At 35.4% G+C, this 16868-nt stretch overlaps 1 protein-coding gene across 2 annotated transcripts in view; it reads right to left on the minus strand.

Moving 5' to 3' along the window:
* Positions 1-218: 218 nt before the first annotated feature.
* Positions 219-16868, minus strand: part of BOLL (boule homolog, RNA binding protein) — a 47619-nt gene continuing 30969 nt past the window's right edge. Inside the window, exons 10-11 of one of the 2 annotated variants that reach the window (XM_040971938.1) lie at positions 10224-10322; positions 219-523 (exon numbers count right to left, since the gene is read on the minus strand). In XM_040971938.1, coding sequence (XP_040827872.1) covers positions 500-523; positions 10224-10322 — 123 coding nt within the window. In that variant the 3' untranslated portion in view covers positions 219-499. The remainder of the gene's footprint in view (positions 524-10223; positions 10323-16868) is intronic. The other variant, XM_040971939.1, reaches the window with a different exon arrangement.

The following is a 16868-nucleotide window of genomic DNA, read 5'->3' on the forward strand; positions in this document are numbered from 1 at the left end:
CAAGTAAATAAAAGAAAAAACAGTAAATAGCAAAGTAGTAGAACTAAATCATTAAGGCTAAATTAACCTACCATATTCTAAAAGATACAAAAGTAGTAAAAAAGTCTGATAGAAATTATTCTTAAAGATTAAAATATGAAAGTATATGAAATATATATGTAAGTATGAGAAGAAAAGAACACAAAGCCAAAAAAATGAAAGACACCTCACTTTTCCCAATGTGATTATTTATGGAATGGATAAAACATGTCGTAGAAAATGTCACTATAGTTAGGTTAACACATTAAAAGTATCAACATGTCACATCTACCTAAATAATTTTGTAGAACAGCTGAAAAAGGCAAATTTCATCAAATTTAGACAGTGTATAGTGATGTATTAACTAACCCTAAATTTCACAACGGGCAGCTTCTAGCTGGTTCGTTGAAGCTGGATTTCGGTCACACAAGGATCATTGGATTAGAGATCAGCTGAGGTGGACTAGAGCTGCCCAATTGTCTTAATAATGAATGCTCCACACTGTCTGTTAAGTAAAGAGAAAATACAGATCAGAAAGACTGAACAGAAAAAAAGAGTAAGAGTAGATGAGTGTAGAACATCAACCAATATTTACTGATACTTGGAGAACGTATACTAATCAGAGTGTTACAAAATGAGAGGCTAGCAATTAGGAGGGATCCAGAATTCAGTAAACTTTTGCTCCCTGCTCTCTGAGAGCTTACAATCTGTATTAGACAATCTCTTGTCTAGTGTCACAGTAAAAATGTTTAGTATCTAAAAATCTAAAATGAGGAAAATATCAGAACAGGTTAAAGTGAGTTCTGACATTCCCTTCTATAAGTGCGTTGAGTTTTAAAAATGAGCTTTTTGAAAAGGGGAACAGGTAGGAAACTATAGTTGTTCAAACTCCCACAACTTCTCTTCAAAACTGACATAGGCAGAGCAGGCATTAGGTACCTGTGCTGTTTATTTCAGAGTAATTCTGTATACTTTAGGCTTCCTAGAATATTTTAAGGAGTAGTTTAGGTCAAACAAATAAGCTAACTGCTCTTTTGCTTTTGGAACTTGGTGTCTTTCTGGAACTTTCATTAGCTCTTCATTAGCTCCTAATTGAGGAGAACAACCTGTCCTAAAACACAATATTAATTTTGGATGGGCTCAGAACTTTCCCTGTTTTTATTATCTCTAGAGGAGTGTTGCCCAAGAAAACTTTGTGTCAACAGAAATATTCCATATATCTACATGTCAAATATAATAGCCACTAATCATGTGAGACTATTTAGGATGTATAATGTAGCTAGCTGAGGAACTGATCTTTAAGTTTCATTTAATTTAAAATCAAAGTTAATAGTCTCATGTGGCAAGTGGCTACCAAAGAACAAATAGCACAGCTCTAGGGGTTCAAGCTTGTCTGGTTTACTAAAACCAAGTCCTACAGACTGTCTTATTTCTCTGGCTTATTCAATACTGTCTTAACATAGTTTCACACTGTTCATTGCTAAATTCTCAGTGTCTAGAACACTGGCAAGCATTGGCAGGTGTTCAATAAGTACCTGTTGAATGAGTTACTGGAATTATATTCAGTTATTAATGTTTAGTAAACTATTCAGCTTATTGACTGTTACAATATACTACTCATCTCAGAATATAGAGAAATTAAACTTTTATGTATGTGAATTTGCTTGATCAAAGCTTCACTGTGACGACAGAGAAAAGGGAGCAGTGCTACATTTATTATATTTATATTTGATTAATGTTGATAAATACGGCAAAATTGAAAATAATATATTTAATGGAAAGGGATTTCATAAGGACATGGTAGAGAGTTAATGAGAATGATTTTAAAAACTAGATTTAATTTTTATGCATAATTATAGGATGGAAAGTGAAGATGGTGAAGTCTTGAAAAAATACATTAATCTCATTAGGGACTTATAGCTTTGAATAATTTGGTAACAGAGAAATAAGCTTTATTATTATTAGCAAGTTGCTGAGTTATAAAAGGGATATGGAACAATATTAAACAGATCACTTTCCTCAAGAGGTCAGAAAAGTTATTGCTACAGTTCTGATTTTAGAGAAGTTTGATGGGTAACTAAATACAAGTGGTGATGACTCTGAAAATGTAAAAAACTGTATTTGGGATTTTCAGTTGGAGTGATCATCATTCAGGTGGTAAAATGTTATGATTAGATTAGCAAACAGATCAAAGCATTGTGTCAGGTTCAAACACTATTAAAATACAAAATAAAATTGGAAACCTTCCTTGAAAAGATAATTTAGAAGGCAAAGAGAATTGTGGAATGATTAGTAGCAGATAAAAAGGGAAGATTTGTTTTCCCCTGAAAGGGGACACTGAAAATTCAAATTCAATGCAAGAAGAGAGAAAGCCACATTCTAGGGATAATAAAATTTGAGGACAGACTACTATCACAGTATTGAATTCAAGAGAACCTAACCTGACAGGAACTGGCATAAGACCCTCAGATTTGGCTCAAAAGACTTCATGAGATTTTAGCATTATATCTTGGATGGGTAGTAGACTCATTTCCTCTTTGCTTGGTTTTCTTTTCTGTGGACTTTGTTACCTGGAACAAACAGTAGTCTGAAAATATTAAATGGACAATTCCAGAAATAAACTATTTGTAATGTTCAAATTGTTTGCCTCTGAATAGCATGGTACAACTTGTGCTGGGTCATTTATTATTCATTTGTCCAGCATATATATACTGTGCCCTGGTCCTTTAGTCATTTGGAAGCCATCTTGATATTCAGATTGCCCTGGTTTCACAGTACTTATCTACTTATGGAATTTTGTAGTCTATCATTTTTAGAATCCACTGAGGGTCTTGAAATATATCCCCCATGTGTATGGGGAAATAATATGTGTTGAATGTATCATAATACAGAAAGAATAATAATTTCACATGGAATGAAAAAGATACCCTAATATGTTCCCTCATACCTTTCTAAAACATGTGAGTTTAAAATACTGATAATAAACTCTACAGTATCAACTCTCAATGCTTATTCTCAGTTTATGTCCTCAAAGTTGGAGAAGGTATGATACAAGAAACTTTGCAAAATGGCTTTGTAAGGGATTAAGATTTGATAAATTGAATCTTTTTTAAAAAAGCTTTTTAAAAAGGATTTTAAAATTTTTTATTGGAAAGGTAGATATAAAGGTAAGAGGAGAGAAAAAGAGAAAGATCCTCTGTCCATTGGTTCACTCCTCAAGTGGCTGCAAAGGCTGGAGCTAAGCCGATTCAAGCCAGGAGCCAGCAGCCTTCTTTGGGCTCCCATTCAGAGGTAGGGTCTTAAGGTCCTAGGCTATCCAACACCGCTTTCCCAGGCCACAACCAGGGAGCTGGATGGGAAGTTTAGCAGCCAGGACATGAACCAGTGCTCACATAGGATCCTGATGCCCACAAGGTGAGGAGCTAGCCAACTAGGCCATTGCATTGGGCCTGATACATTTAATCTTATGCTATGAAAAGTGAGGTACTTACTTAAGTAGTTTGAGTTCCAAAAGAAAAAAAAAATTGAATGAAAGGAGAAAAGAATTCTCAATCCAAATGATAGGTTCAGAATCCAAGGTTAAGTGCTCAAAGAACAGGAATAATACAATAAAATGTGCTGCATAGTAAGGTAGAGTTAGCTGCATAAAAGTGTGAATTGACTATTAACTAATACCTATCCTTACGCAGTAATTAGTATCTCAAATTACCTTTTACCATCTCCCCTGGTAACACACAATTGATTAAGTGTGTTGGCTAGTAAGAACTTATGGCAAATGTAATTATGAAAACAGTCCAGTGGCTCAGGGTCATATAATTCATGTTAAGCTGAAAAATAGATTAAAATGAAGTAATTAAAAATGGAAATATAATAAATGAATTTATACCATCTTTTATTTTCTATTTTAAAAAGTTACATTAGCCTGAGAATAAATGGTTAAAGGTAATCAAACTATGGCCTGTAGGCCAAATCTGGCTCATCACCTGTTTCATAATTAAGCTAAACACAGCCCTGGTCATCTCTAATATTTTGTCATTGGCTGTTTTCATCCTTAAGAGTTGAATAGTTTTGACACACTGCCCATAAAGGTTGAGATATTTACTACTGGACTCTTGTTGATCCCCAATTTAACCTTTTTAGGCTGGAAACAAAATTTCAGGCTGGGATGTTCTGAAATCCTATGAAAGAAAACCTTCGCAAGATGCTTGATGTGCACCGAATGAATATCCTCTTTTATACACTAAATGTGTTTGCATAAAATTCATACATGAAATCACATCCCTAATGTGATGTACCTGGACTTGGACTCTTCGGTAAGTCATCAGGTCCTGAGGATGGAGGACCTCAACAAATGAGATTAGTGCCCTTGTAAAAAGAGATAGGAGTGTGAGCTTGCTTCTGTTATTTCTGAGAGCACAATGAGAAGCTAGACATCTGTACTCAGGGAAGCTGGTCCTCTTTAGGTGCAGGATCTGCTGGCACCTCAGTCTTGGACTTCTTACACTCCAAAACTGAGCAATATATACTGGTTGTTTAAGACACCCAGGCTATGATATAGCTGCTATAGCAGCCTGAACTAAATCAATGTTATACTGTAGAAATAATTTATTGCCACATTTAACTACACTGGATTCTACTTGAGTGAAAATCAAAATCAGAAAGTAAACATTTAGTAGAAAACTTCAGAGAAACTCAAAAGTTATTGTTAATGAGACTACAAAAAGAATTAACTAAATAAATGTTTAGATGTATAAAAAGGTAAATATTTATGTACTTAAGTTAAATCTTTGTTAAGTTAAATCTTTGCTTATTCTTCCAAAAATGAGTGTTAAACTAGAACTTAGTTTAACTTTTAGTTCACTTAAAAAAATAATTTAGCATAAGCTACATTTATAGGAATTTTCATAAAATTCCATATTTATTTAATGTGAGAAACTGTGTTTGCTTTTCTGGTTATTATTCCTCCTTAATCTTTTTCTATGTCACTACTTATCAAGTTTGAACAACTTCAATCAGTAATAAACAGCCAGATATTCTCCATAATTAAGAACATGTAGCTAAGGAATTTATCCTTGTAAAAACTTATAATACAAGTAAAATAAAGTGACTTATTGTGGAGGTTATTTACTATTTTTGAGTATGTGTGCTATGAACTGATTTGCCAATCTACCAAAGCCTATTCAGAATTTTTCTCAGAATAATCTTTTTAAATATGTAAAGCAAAATGCACAAGACTAAAAAAGGGAAATAAGCTACATTGTAATAAACCTCTATCCACACATTCTTCAGAAATGCCTCTTTGAACTAATTTTGGAACGGGTAAAATGTTAGTATCTCTTTTTCCTTGAAGTCCATCATTAAATGAAAACGATTAGAACAGTAATTATTACATAATAACACCAAGTAATTCACTTGTTGCTACAAATGTACTCAGGATAGCATTAAGGCCCCATCTTTCACACTGTCATCATTAAAATTTTAAATCCAAAAAGTAACAAAATATTCAACCTGGCATTCTTAAAGCAATTTTTGATTTGATTACAACATCTCAGGAAAACCAAAGCTAACAAGGTCTATTCTATAAGAAGCAACTAAATTTTGAACTTAATTACATATCTAATCAATCTGCAAATGTTTCTCCATGGCATAAAAGATGTGCATGCAGTAAAAAACATATTTGAATTTTGATCTTTTGAGTCTTTGATCTCTCCCTAGGCTAGTAAGATGTGGTGTGGGTTTCTCCTGTAACACTGGCCAGTGGCAGAAAGCTGCAGTACTCAGTACACTGAAACATCAAGAGGGTAAATAACTGATGGTCTATGGTGCACTGTATTGCTATGATTTTTTTTTTAAACTTACTTAATATTGGAAAGGCAGATTTACAGAGAGGAGGAGAGACAGAGAGAAAGATCTCCCATCTGCTGCTTCACTCCCAAGAGCCAAAACAACTGCAGCTGAGCTGACCCAAAGCCTGGAGCCAGGAATTCCTCCTGGGTCTCCCACGTGGGAACAGGTTCCCAAGGCTGGGAACCTGGGTCATCCTTCACTGCTTTCCTAGGCCACAACTTTCCTAGGGAGTTGGATCGAAATGGAGCAGCCAGGACATGAACTGGTTCCCATATGGGATTCTGCACTTGCAGGTGCAGTACGTCATTTGAGCTATCACAGTGGACCCTATTATGATAAACTGTATGAAAAATGTTATCAAATGCACATAAAATATGTCTTACTGTAATATGTTGTATTTGTGGCAAATGAGTTTATCAGAATTCTATCCTGAGTTGAGAACCAATTCTTTGTGCTATACATCTTTGACTACAATGTAGTGTATATGCAAATATTTCTTACAGCACCCACGGAGTATATATTTTACTTATCCTTAAGTAGAGATTGATACATGGCATCTGTAATAGATTGGTTTCATGAGCCCTTGACTATCCTTATGATCTAATGTCCCTTATATTAGATTTATATCACTTAGGGAAACTGATACTTACCAAAATACTATAATTTCTAGTGCTTAACTAGTTATCACTTTTATTCTTGCTACCTAGTCTTATGATTATTCCAGAGAACTAAAGGGTGTCTGTTGTTTATGTACATTATGTGGGAATTTATGCCTGTGAGGTATGCTGGGAGCTGCAAATGATAGACCTTTCCTGTGTCTGGCCTCCTGAACACAGTGCTTTGTACTTGTCCTCTTCCTCACTTAGATTTTCCTGAGAGCAGGATAAGGGAAATTTAGTCTGTAAATTAAAATGCACTATATATTAAAGATACTGAAACTAGATATTTGCTAAATAGAAGACAATGGCAGTAGAATTTTTTTGTAGAGATAGCTGCTAACTTTAGGGTGAGTACATGGCTGGGCTTCTGAGGCAGAAGCAGACAGTGATGATAGTTTAGATCCTCTTCCAATTCTCTTTTAAATCACATTGTCTTCCCGAAGGATAAACTGTACAGAGGCCACCACAGGATTTTTCATTTGTCAGTGTTTTTAATTAGAAGAAATTCCTCAGGTTAGCAAGTGGCTAAATATTGTCTTTAATACACATGTGTTTCACAGACAGCTATTGTACCTGGAGTTAAATAGAATGCATTTTAAAAGATGACGTCAAATTATAATCTTCTCAATCACAAATGCCTGTCTTCATAAGAACAATTTTAATAGAGACGTGTTAATTAAAAATGAACATACACTAAGAAAACAGAATCTGTTTGTATTTCTCTGCTTACACAATTCATACATGGGATCAGACAGGTATTGAAAGGCATAATAAGTTCATTTCCCAGGCACACAAAGTTTTCCTCTTGTTCCTTCCTACAGTCTAGTTCAATGAGTTAATTTGATATGTCATTTTGCTTTATTGACTTTAGAATTTAATTTGGTACAAGATGTGACTGCTGAATTAGGGTATGACAGTCTTATTTATATACCATATTATTCTAATGATATCTATATTGTTCTGATCTGCATTTGTTTTTGTATTTGATTGGACAGAATTACACAGACTGTGACTTACAGTCAATGATTGGTTTGTTGCAAACAGCACTTTGCAGCAGTTACAACTGTGTGCTAATCTCTGTGTAAAGTCTCTGTGGTTTAAATTCCTTCTTTGAGAAATGCACTTAATTCATATTTATAAAACTATAATAGAGCTTTAAAAATGACTTACAATTATAGAAAGAAGAGGCGCAAATTCTTGCAAAGAGTATTTCTGCCTTTCTACTGTAAAAATCATCAAGGTTTTGATATCAGGGAAAATTTGCCTAAGAAGTAAAAAGGCTAATGTTCCAAATGTCATTTATTAGTATTTTAATATTAGGCTGCTTTAATGTGTTTTAGATATATTGATCCCTAATTATATTTCAATACTTATATACTGATGTTATAATATGAATGTCCTATAAACAAAAGTGGATAATTTGCCAAATAATAAAATTTGTATAGTGAAGTATTTGTATAGAGTTCTAGAAAAGGACAGAGGTATAATTGGAACTTTGTCCCTAGTAGTACATCATTTTTTATTAAAGGCCGCTAAATAATCTAAGAAAAATTTAAATATAAAATGCACTGAACATTCAAACCTTAGAAAAATACAAAACTCTACTGTGTACAACTTTTTACAAAGTGGAATTTGTATAATTAATTTTATATTTGAAAGAGAGAGAGAAAGAAAGAGAGAGTTAGAGACACACTTGGGGGAGAGAGAATGAGAGAAAATCTACCACATGGGTGGCAGGGACTCAAACACTTGAGCCGTCTCACCTGAGTTCTCTCCTAGGGTTTTAGCAGGGAGAACTCAGAGCAGAGCTAAGACTTAAACTCAGGGACTCTAATATGGGACACAAGTAACCTAAGTAGTTCCTAACTGCTGTGCCAAATATCTGCCCCAGGACTGGTAATGTTTATATAAGTTAGAGAGTAAGATTGAATTTTGTGTGTAACTGTTCCTGTTACCTACTGACACATTTAACAATTTTTTAAAAACTGTAATCATAAGCTAAAATTTTAAGAATACTTAATATCAAAGTTCTTTAGAAATGTCCATCCTCTATTTGAATTAATTAATGCAACTTGAAGTATTTAGGATACACTATTTTTTTTTCCTGAGACTTATTTATTTTTTATTGGAAAGTCAGATCAAATTCATGGAGAGAAGGAGAGATAGAGAAGGCTTTTCCATCTGCTGGTTCATTTCCCAAGTGGCTGCAAGGCTGGAGCTGAGCTGATCCCAAGCTAGGAGCCAGGAGGTTCTTCTGGGTCTCCCCCGAAGGTGCAGGGTCCCAAGGCTTTGGGCCATCCTCTGCTGCTCTCCCGCAAGCCACAAACAGGGAGTCAGATGGGAAGTGGAGCAGCCAGGACTTGAACTGGCACCTTGGAGCTTGCAAGGTGATGATTTAGCCACTGAACCATCACGGTAGGACTGGGATACACTATTTCTTATTTTTTCTTTCTCTTTACCTATCTATCTACCTATGTATTTATGTTGTATATATATGTATGTATGTATCTACCTATTTACCTATGTGTCTATCATCTATATCAGTAACTTAAAATAACTAGCACTTATTTAATGTGGCATAGCAGCTATAACTTTTGGCTATTTATAGAGAAACGTATTTGGGATAAATGCTCTTATCAGAGAAAGTCTTTTTCAGAAAATATTGTAACCAACCCTGAAAATGAAATTTTTGTAAAAGTAATAAACTAGGTTTTCACAGCAGGTAAAAATTATGGTTCTATTTCATGTTGCCATAAAGCAAGCTAAGGCATACAGTGAGCTGTAATAATAGTTAGGGTGATAGGGTATGCAGATTGTTTCAATATTGAATTCAACACAAAGGACAGGTCAGCAGCATAAATATCAGCATGAGCTAATCTCTTTCATTTTATTGCAAAGAGTATGACCACTCTAGTCACCAAAGTAGAGTACACACAAATATCACCTCAACAATTAGCACTTCTTTACTGGAATAAAGTCTATTTGCCTAAAATGAAGTTACAAGGATTTCACTAAGAGACAGTCACAAGGAATAGGAAGAACTACCTGCCACATAGGAGATAGTCAAAATGCACAAATATTCGATATACACATAGATATAATCATTCTTTGGCCTGAGATCTGATTTAGGAAGCATGAACACAATTTCCAAACTATAAGAGGATATTATTAACTGTTTCATCTCTATATAAATACTACATGCTATCAGCATAGGTAATTAAAATCTGAGCATATAAAAATAGTAGAATATACAATTTTACAGAGACAGATATGGAACAGGGATTACTGGGGACTGGGAAGAGGGGAGCAGAGAAGGGAAGAGCTATTGTTTCTACTTGGGTGGTGTAAAAGTTTGGATAGTGGTGATGGTTGCACAGTACTATGAAAGTAAATAATGTTACTGAACTGTACATTTTAAATGATTAAAATGGTAAATTTTTAAATCATATACACTTTACAGTAACATGATAAAAAACTGTGAACATGTATGGTATATAACTTCCTCAAACTAATGAACAGAAAGTATAATAGTTTAGGATCGCATTTTCTTCACATGAAAAAGTTCACTAATTTGTACTTTTGACCAAAAAATGGGATATAAATATCCAAAGTAAGATTTCCTTCCCAAAAGTGAAATCTGTAAAACTGGAAATACAGCTGAAGGAAAACAGAAAAAATCAATCAAAACCAACTTCTTACTTTAATTGGTTCAGGCTGCATCACAGGTGCAGGCATAGCAAAGGCACTTGGAGTGTAAACCTGGTGATAAGTTGCTTGAACTCCATGATCAGAATAAGGCTATCACAAAAAGGGGGAAAAAAAGAGAAAAGAAGTACATTTCCTTGTACTCAATAATTCAAAATATCTAATAAACATTTATAATATATTAAGACTTTTGCTATATAATGGAGAAATATGATAAAAACTAATTTCCCATGTTTAAGTAATTTATAGTATGACCCAAAAATAAACAGCAGTCCAAATGTCTGTAAGACATGCATAGGGATATCCGGGAGCAGGGCAAGAATCCCATTTTGCTAGTGAAAGTTAGGAAGGATTGGCAAAGGAGTTTCCTACTAGATTGATGGGTAAATTTGAAGAATTAGGGGAAGAATCAGGGAGTAGAATGACAAAGCCACAGGGATAAATAAAAACACAGCTCATTTAGGTGATCTGCCCAGGTTATTTTAGTATGGCTGGCAGGGCGATTATACACTACGGGAAGATAAGGCATAGAGTAAAGGCAGCAGAAAGATCATGTAAAGATTGTCCAATGGATGGTGATACCACTGACCAAGAGATGGATTACAAGAAAAGCATGTTTATGCAATGAATGTGAGGGAATTAGAGAGCAGTTAGAGTTGTGGTAAAATCTGCAGTATTGTAGGAATTCTAAAAGAAGTGTATGAAGAAAGATGGAGCTAGCACTGTCCAATGGAAAATATGAGTTACCTATGTTATTTATCGTTGTGTAGGAGCCATTTTAGAATGCATTTAGCTTTTTATGAAATATTATATAACATTAAATATCAAATATATAATTAGTAAAATAAAACTAATGAAACAATCACACATGATTAATCACAGATTCATACAACCACATGCAATTACTAATAATAATGCAAATATTAAAGAAATATTAATATAATTATGTGATTTAATAATATATAATTATATCTCACATCAAGATAGCTGTATTCTTTAAGTTAATACAGTACAAGTCTGGATAAAAGGAAATTTTATTTAATTATTCTGGTCAACATTAAATCAACAGCTGAATCATGGAACATAAAGGAAGAACTGTGCATTATCCAACCTGTGTGACCTTAAGGATACAATCCTAAACATAATACAGGAATCTAACAGTGTTCTTCTGACTTAACTTTTTAAAAAAATTGCCTTTTGAGTATTTTCTTCTAATTATTTCATTTTTCATTTTAAACCTACTATTTTCTTACAAATAATTATTGTTTAAGATATAAGAGGTGATTTAAACTATTGTCTGCACATGCATAGCCTGGATCCATCTCTAAAAAGTCTTTTTATGTACTAAATTTATATATGTATTGGGGTGTATTTTTGGTTTTTTTCTCTTGCTCCAGGGGCCATTTTGTGTACTATTCTTTCAAAAATAAGATAAAATAAAGCTGTCAAAAGTGAAAAAATACATTCAAAAGATTATACCATATCAAATTCTAATCAACATAGGTACTAGTTTTTTAAAATTTTCTTTTTTGATACTACATCTTGAAAACCTGGTGTGCATTTTATACTTACAGTGTGTCTTAATTTGTTCTTGTCATATTCCATATACTCAATTGCCACATGTGGCTAATGGATATTGTATTGAATGGTGTATTCTAAAACTCAATGAAAAGGAAAATAAAAGCAAAAGGATTGCTAGGCACAAGCAGTTGAATGGAAACTAACAGTAGGAGTTTTATGGGAGTATATACAATGGTGAATCGAGGTTAAGTATTTGGCAGTTAAGAAGCCACTGGGGACTTTCATCAAAGCAGCTTTAGCTGACAGGTAATGAAATATACTTCAGCAGATGAGGGGTGAATAGGTAGTGGAGTAGTAGAAATACTTAATGTGGTAGACTATTTTTTCAAGAAGTTTGGCTGTGAAAGGTAGAAGAGAAGGTATTGTTGGAAAGGTATCTGTCACAGGATATTGATCTTTTATAAGATTCTAAGAACTATACAAGTAACTTGTTATACTAAATTTTCTATCTTTACACCAATCCTGTAAAATGGATTTTCCTGATGTCCTCATTATACAAAAAAAAAAAGAATTATGAAAGCAATATTGTGAAATGAATTATGTTCTTATGTTTAGGTAATTTCCTAAACACAGCTAGTAGGTGGTGAAGCAGATTTAGTGAAGAGTATAAGACTTAAAAGAAAAAAAAGGGATAACACATGCAATGAGGTCTCTGAGGAGAAAAGAAATGACAGTATCCAAAGCACCAAGAGGAAGAAGTAACCTTGGATGAGATTAAAAGTCCAAGATGAATATGTAAGAAGCTAAGGATAAGTTAGTATGCAGGTTGACTGGAAGATGAGTTGGTTTCCATAAATTGTTTTCTTTTGGTTTCTCTTTCTATTCTGCAAAAGAGAAGGTAAAACTATATTCTAAGAGTCAAATGAGTGAACTATTTATATTTCATATTCAAATTACTATTAAAATAAATGGGTAACGGTGCTAGTTATAATACAAGTCCTGCAGCGTTTAAAAAAATTAAACTTAATTTTCAGGGAAAGGAATAGGTTAAGTGGAACGAGAGGGAGAGGGGGAGGGATAAAAGGAGAGAGTACTAGCTCCTATCTCTGAGTTCTATTCCCAAATGCTTGCAATAGCCCCCTTCTGGGGCAGACTGGCCAGCCTCACAACCAGGGGTTGGGAATGCAATCTGGGTCTCTTTCAGGGGTGGTGGGAAGCCACTTGAGTCATCACTTCTCCACTGTCTCTTAAGTCATTAGCAGTAAGCTGGGAGTAGGAGTAGAGCCAAAGAGCAAACCCAGGCACTCACATGTGGGACATGAGTCTTAACCACCTGAAATTTAAACCGTCTTACTCTGTTCTTTAAATTATATGGTACTATGGTTTGTCTACCTAAGGTTTCAAATGTTTGATACTTGGTCCCCAGCATAGCAATATTTGAAAGTGGTAGTGTCATTAAGAGGTAGGGTTTAGTAGATTTGTGGGTCATCAAGGACATTTCCTTGAAATAGATTAAGGTTGTTATCTTATGTAAGACTTGTTATAATGGCATAAACGTGGCTATGTCCCAGTCTCTCTAGTTAGGATCCTAGCCTGTCGTATGATCCATCTTGTAAATGCTCCCACTTTTATGATTCTGTCTCCCTTTGGATATATTCCTAGGAGAGGAATAGCTGGGTCATATAGCAGGTTTATTTGCAATTCTCTAAGCACTCTCCATAGTGATTTCCATAGTGGTTGTATTGGCCTACACCAACACAATCCCACCAACAGTGAAGGAGGGTGATATTAGCTTCATAGAAAGAGTTTGGAAGAATTGTCGCTCTATTGCTTGGAAAAGTTTGTGGAGGACTGGGGTAAATTCCTTTTTTTTTTTAAAGATTTATTTTTATTATTTTTTCATTGGAAAGGCAGATATACAGAGAGGAGAGACAGAGAGGAAGATCTTCCGTCCGATGATTCACTCCCCAAGTGAGCGCAACGGGCCGATACTATGCCGATCCGAAGCCAGGAGCCTCTTCCGGGTCTCCCACGCGGGTGCAGGTTCCCAAAGCCTTGGTCTGTCCTTGACTGCTTTCCCGGGCCACAGGCAGGGAGCTGGAAGGGAAGTGGGTCTGCCGGGATTAGAACCGGCGCCCATATGGGATCCGGGGCGTGTAAGGCGAGGACCTTTAACCACTTGCGCCACCGCGCCGGGCCCGGGTAAATTCCTTTTGAAACGTTTGGTAGAGTTCAGCAGTGAAGCCATCTGATCCAAGACTTTTCTTGGTTGGGAGGGCTTTAATTACTGATTCAATATCAGTCCTTGTTATAGGTCTATTTACATTGTCAATTGCTTCTTGATTCAATTTTGGTGGATTGTTATGTGTCCAAAAATCTGTCCATCTCTTCTAGGTCTTCTGATTTGTTTGCTTATAGTTGCTTATAATAGTTCTTAATTCTCTGTATGTCTGAGGTATCTGTCATTTTTTTTTTTTTGTCTCTGATGCTATGGATGCATATCTTCTCCCTCCTTTTTTGATTAGTTGGGCTAGTGGGGAGTCAATTTTGTTGATTATCTCAATGAACCAGCTCTTTGACTGATTGAACATATGTAAAGTTCTCTTGGTCTCTATTTCCTCCCTTATTTTGATAATTCCTTTTTTTCCTACTAATCTTGAGATTGCTTTGCTGATGTTTTTCTAGCTCCTTCAACTGTGTTGTTAGCTCATTTACTTGGTGCTTTTCTAGTTTCTTAAGCATATATTGAGAAGAACTTTCCTCTTAACACTGCCTTGTGTCCCATAAGTTTCGATATGTTGTGTTGATCCCTTCATTTGTTTCAAGCACTTTTTAAAATTTCTCCTTTGATTTCAATTCTAATCCATTACTCATTTATTAACATATTATTTAGTCTCTGTGTGTCTGCAAGTCTTCCTGGGTGTTTTGACTTCTTGGTCTCTAGCTTCACTCCATGATGCTCTGAGAAGATGCATGGTATAATTTCAACTTATTAAAATTTGCCGAGGCTTGTTTTATGGCCTATACCATGGTCAATTCTGGAGAAGATCCCGTGTACTGATGAGAAAAAAGTGCATTCTCTGTAGGATGAAAGATTTGGTAGGTATCAACTAAGTTCATTTGCTCCAGAGTCTGGATGAGTTCTGTTGTTTCTTTGTTGAGTTTCTGTCTCTTTGATCTTTCCATTGATATTAATGGGGTATTAAGATCACCCACTATGATTGTATTGCAGTCTGTTTCTCCCTTTAAGCCCATTAATGCTTATTTCATGAAGCTAGATGCCTTTGGCATATATACATTTATTATGGGGATCTCTTCTTGTTGAATGGCTCCTTTGATCATTACATGCTGCTCTTCATCTTTTTAAATGTTTTTCACATCAAAGTTGTATCATGTGATATAAGAATGGCTACACCTACACAATATTCCTTTCCATTTGCTCGGAATATCTCTTTCTATCCATTCACTTTGTTTCCTCTGATCTTTGTTGATGAGATGTGTCTCCTGTAAGCAGCAGATAGATGAGTTCTGTTTTTTGATTCAGTCCTCTACATTCAAAATTAATATCGGTAGGTAGGTTTGGTCCTGTCATTTAAGCAATGGGTTGTTCTTTGATTAACTCTTCTGTTAGCCTTTTAGTGAATGTTCTCCACATTTACATTTGGTTTTGGTAGTAGAGCAGGTTTAGAGGTGAATTCTTGGGAGTTTTCCTTTATTGTGGAAGAATTTTACTTCATTTTCAAAGACAAAGGAGAACTTTGCAGGATACATTATTCTGGGCTGAAAGTTATACCCTTTTAGAGTTTGGAATATGTCACTCCATTCTCTCCTGGCTTGTAGTGTTTCATCTGAGAGGTCAGCTGTATGTTTGATTGAGGTTTCTGTATAGGATGCTTGCATTTTTGTCACTTGCACATTTAAGCCATTTAAGGATCTTTTCCTTATGTTCAACTGAAGAGAGCTTGGTTATCATGTGTCGTGGTGAAGATTGCTTTTGATTAACTTTGTTGGGAGTTCTGTGACCCTCTTGTATATTGTTTTTCAATTCTTTCTCCAGATTAGTGAAGTTTTCACCTTGAATATACCTTTAATCAATGTTTCTATTTCTGCGCCTTTTGGAACTCCCATAATTGTTTTGTTGGGTCTTTTAATCATATCTTTTAATTCTTGCATACTTTTTTTTTGCTTGGCCTAACTCTGCTTCCAGCTTTTTTTTATTTCCTCCTGGTGACAGGAAATATCTTCCAATTCTGAGATTCTTCCTTCTGCTTCATTCATTCTATTTTTGAGACTCTCCAATGTACTTTAATTTATTCCACTGTATTAACATCCGAAATGTCAGCTTTCATTTGATTCATTTCTGTGTGTCATATTCCTTAAATTCTTTGAATTCCTGTATTATGTGTTTCTCATTGTTGGTCAGAAGCTTTATGACGAGTTTTCTGAATTGTATCCCCCCCCTCCCCCCATTTTCTCAATCTCTTCCTCAGTTAACTCTGAGGGTGTTAGAAGCTTTTGTTCCTTTACTGGGAATCTTTGGTAACATTCATTGTGCCTATATCTCTTCTTTTAACTTTTGACATTGCAATCCTATTTGGTGGATTCTTTTCCTTAGTGCAAGTTTCTAAGATGTATTACCTAAAGGTCTACAAGTTGATTTTTATGTTCAATCAGTATTCCAGATTAGGAAGATGCCAACTGTCCCAGATAACTGGTTTGTCAGTGGTGCTGATCTTGTGTTTAGACACACAGATGGCACCCAGTGTGGCACTGCCAGAGAATCAGGGCTGTTGGCTTTCCGATCTGGGGCCACACAGATCCTACAGGATGCGAAGTTGGCTTTGTCCTCCCCGTGGGATCAGCCGGGTGTGACCAGCTGGAAATGTGCCCACTCCAGCATTTGGTCCCTGTGCTGTTAGCTCCGACCCACCACCACTCTGCTGCCTTGTGGAGTCTGACGTTGACATTCCCTTTTGGCTTGTTGCTGGGCCAAACTATTTGGCAGGACTGGCGAATCCCAGCCAGCCTTTGCCTCCCAAGTTCCCTGTACAAACCCAAGCTTCCATCTGACTGTCGCAAGAGCCAATCTGTGGCCTCTGCTCATCCCTGGTTGTGGCT

Source organism: Ochotona curzoniae, unplaced genomic scaffold (assembly GCF_017591425.1).
Source record: "Ochotona curzoniae isolate NIBS_2020 unplaced genomic scaffold, NIBS_Ocur_1.0 contig_2210, whole genome shotgun sequence".
NCBI lineage: Eukaryota > Metazoa > Chordata > Mammalia > Lagomorpha > Ochotonidae > Ochotona > Ochotona curzoniae.